Here is a 2,500-nt window from a genome sequence, read left to right on the forward strand (position 1 = left end):
AGCCTGCGAGAGTGGAGTTTTCAGCAGTGGGGCGGCCGCCTACAGAAAGGTGGAAGAAGAGCGGAAGGAAACTCGTGTAAGCTAGGGGCGTAACTAGCAACCGCGTGCACCTTGGTGGCGGCGAAAGGACCAAAATCAATCTTTTAGATTTAATCAACCGCATACCATCCCACCACCCACGAGAGACCCCTTTCCCCTGGAGGCGCGTGTTTCAATTCCAATAATGAAAGTATTTCATCAAAAATTCAAAACTCAATTCACTCTCTCTCTCGCTCTCTCTGAACGCCTGGCGATGAAGAGCACCGTTCGGTGGCTTACCGGATACCGAAACTCAATGAATCGAATGTAAAAGTTCGATCGAATCTATGCTTCTTCGGTTAATGAAATCCACCCCCCCCTCCCCCGCTCCTGGCCTAGGCCACTTCACTTGCTGTACTGTTCGCCGTTCTTGCTACAGAAGTTGAATCGGATGAATCGAGAGGAGCAGCCAGCGCAGGAGTTGGTAATCGATTATCACGTTCCAGATCTTGCTGAGCTTTAGTAGCAGCAGCAGCAGCAGCAGCAGCAGCAGCAGCAGCAGCGATATCCCCGGGCTATGGGTGTCTTCTCACACATATCGTAATGCTACTGATTAGGAAGAACCCCGGGAAGGGGCATATGTGAGGACGCGAGGAAAGGGTGCTGAACCCGGATAAAATGTGCAAATTAAATTACTCCCTCCTTGGAACCATTCTCGGAACCATCCTCAAATCACCCCTGCCCTCCCGTTGGTGGGGATCGGTGAAGATGGTTGGAAGGTTCTGCATGCATCCGCAGTTGCTTCAAGCTTCGTTGAGCTTTTAACGCCATATGGAGCATTGGATTTGCTGGCTGGTGTATGCCCGTATCGGAGCAGCAGAGCGGTGTGGAAAGTTGAAATTCCTATCTCTTCGAAGCATCAGCAAATGGTGGCAATGGTACCACAATTCCTTTCACCAGCTTATGGTCCATTATTATTGTAATGATAATGTGGTGGAACCGTCTGAATTGTGGAAGAGTAATAGATTGACTTAACAGCGACCACGACACGCATGGTGGTTCGCAAACGAACACCGCACGCGCAAACGCTTGCTTTAAGAAGAAGCAATCCTTTCCCCGGACTGTTGGACGGGGAATGGGCCATGACGCCCCCGCCGCCGCGAGTCAGCAAAATGGTGATCTAACATCCAAATTATGGTTGCCTTTCTGGCGGGGGCCAGGGACGGCTCCGAGGCTACGCCGTGGCTCTGCTCGGCAGGACGTGCATGGAATGAATGTACCACCATCGCTAGTACCGACAACAACTAATGAATGTTATTAGTGAAGCTAATGTCGGACAATCACGGTGAAAGTAACACCAACGTTGGCCGACAGAAGAGGATATAGAATACCCACATACACACCGTTCGTGTCGTGTCGCTCAACGAGGTTTATCTCCGAGGCGCAAATGTTGTCCTCCATCCGATCAGCACCGGGCCGGGGTGGGCAGGTGTGATGGAGGGGGAATGATATGCCTTTCGCGGCAGATTGATGGGCAATCGAGCGTATCACGCCCGGGACGGGAAAATTAATGCCCGGGACAGCGTACGTGGTTCCGGGAAGTTTTCCGGAAACCGGCAGTCGGATAAAAGAATCGCCCCCGAAGGAGGAAGGGGTGAAATGGGTGAGCAGCACCATCCTGCGCAGTGGAAAATTGGAGGAAAAATTATTGCATCATCTGTTTCGCTTAATTAGGAATCCACCCCCCCCCCCCCCCCCATTTGGCAGGATGGGAATGAAGAAGTGACACGAGCAGTGAAGGCGCGAAGCGAATCGAACGGCCATAAATAATGCTAATTTATTAATTCATTAAACCATTCCCATCCCCGTGCCCCCTCTCTCTGACCCTAATGTCGTGAGAACAGTACAGATTTCGGTTCACGGAGGGAGGAGGATTCGATTGCGCTGTGGATCCCGGACTTTTGAGCGTGGATAGAATTACGATTTCATTCCGGTGCGGTACTGTGTACGGGTTATAAACCGCTAAGCAACTACCGGGGGGGACGATGGTGGCTTTTGGGGATCGATTGATAAACTTGTCGAAACCGAAACCAAGGCCATCGGGTATGCAATCTAATGGGGTTGGGGGACCGAGGCATGTCGAAACATTCTCTCGCTCGAAAGCTCTCACGCGCCTGGCTGCTCACCGTTTGGTGACCGGCGGCAACCAAACATTTCGATACTCCCCGCTAATTGGTCCTGTTCAAGTTAATGAGCAATTTCTGGTACAGGCCAGTCCACCGGCCAACGATCCCAGTGGTGCACGCAAGAAGGGAGACCGCAGCCCAGCGCGGACCGTGTCGGGAAAGCAATCAGGAAAATTGATTAGCAGGAATAGCGGTGCGCACGTACACCACCCCGGGTTCCGTTCCGTCAGACCGATGGTGACCGATGAATGATTGAGTGATTCCATTTGCTCACTCATCCATCCATTGATGCTTTT

General features: G+C 51.8%; 1 protein-coding gene across 16 annotated transcripts in view; it reads right to left on the reverse strand.

The window, feature by feature from the left end:
* Positions 1-2,500, reverse strand: part of LOC126574634 (AF4/FMR2 family member lilli) — a 159,316-nt gene that overhangs the window by 5,532 nt on the left and 151,284 nt on the right. For all 16 annotated transcript variants that reach the window (XM_050234924.1, XM_050234925.1, XM_050234926.1 and 13 more), the window contains one exon: positions 1-39. This exon is cut by the window's left edge and continues 116 nt beyond it. In XM_050234924.1, coding sequence (XP_050090881.1) covers positions 1-39 — 39 coding nt within the window. The remainder of the gene's footprint in view (positions 40-2,500) is intronic.

This window comes from Anopheles aquasalis, chromosome 3 (genome assembly GCF_943734665.1).
Source record: "Anopheles aquasalis chromosome 3, idAnoAquaMG_Q_19, whole genome shotgun sequence".
In the NCBI taxonomy this organism is placed as follows: Eukaryota; Metazoa; Arthropoda; class Insecta; order Diptera; family Culicidae; genus Anopheles; species Anopheles aquasalis.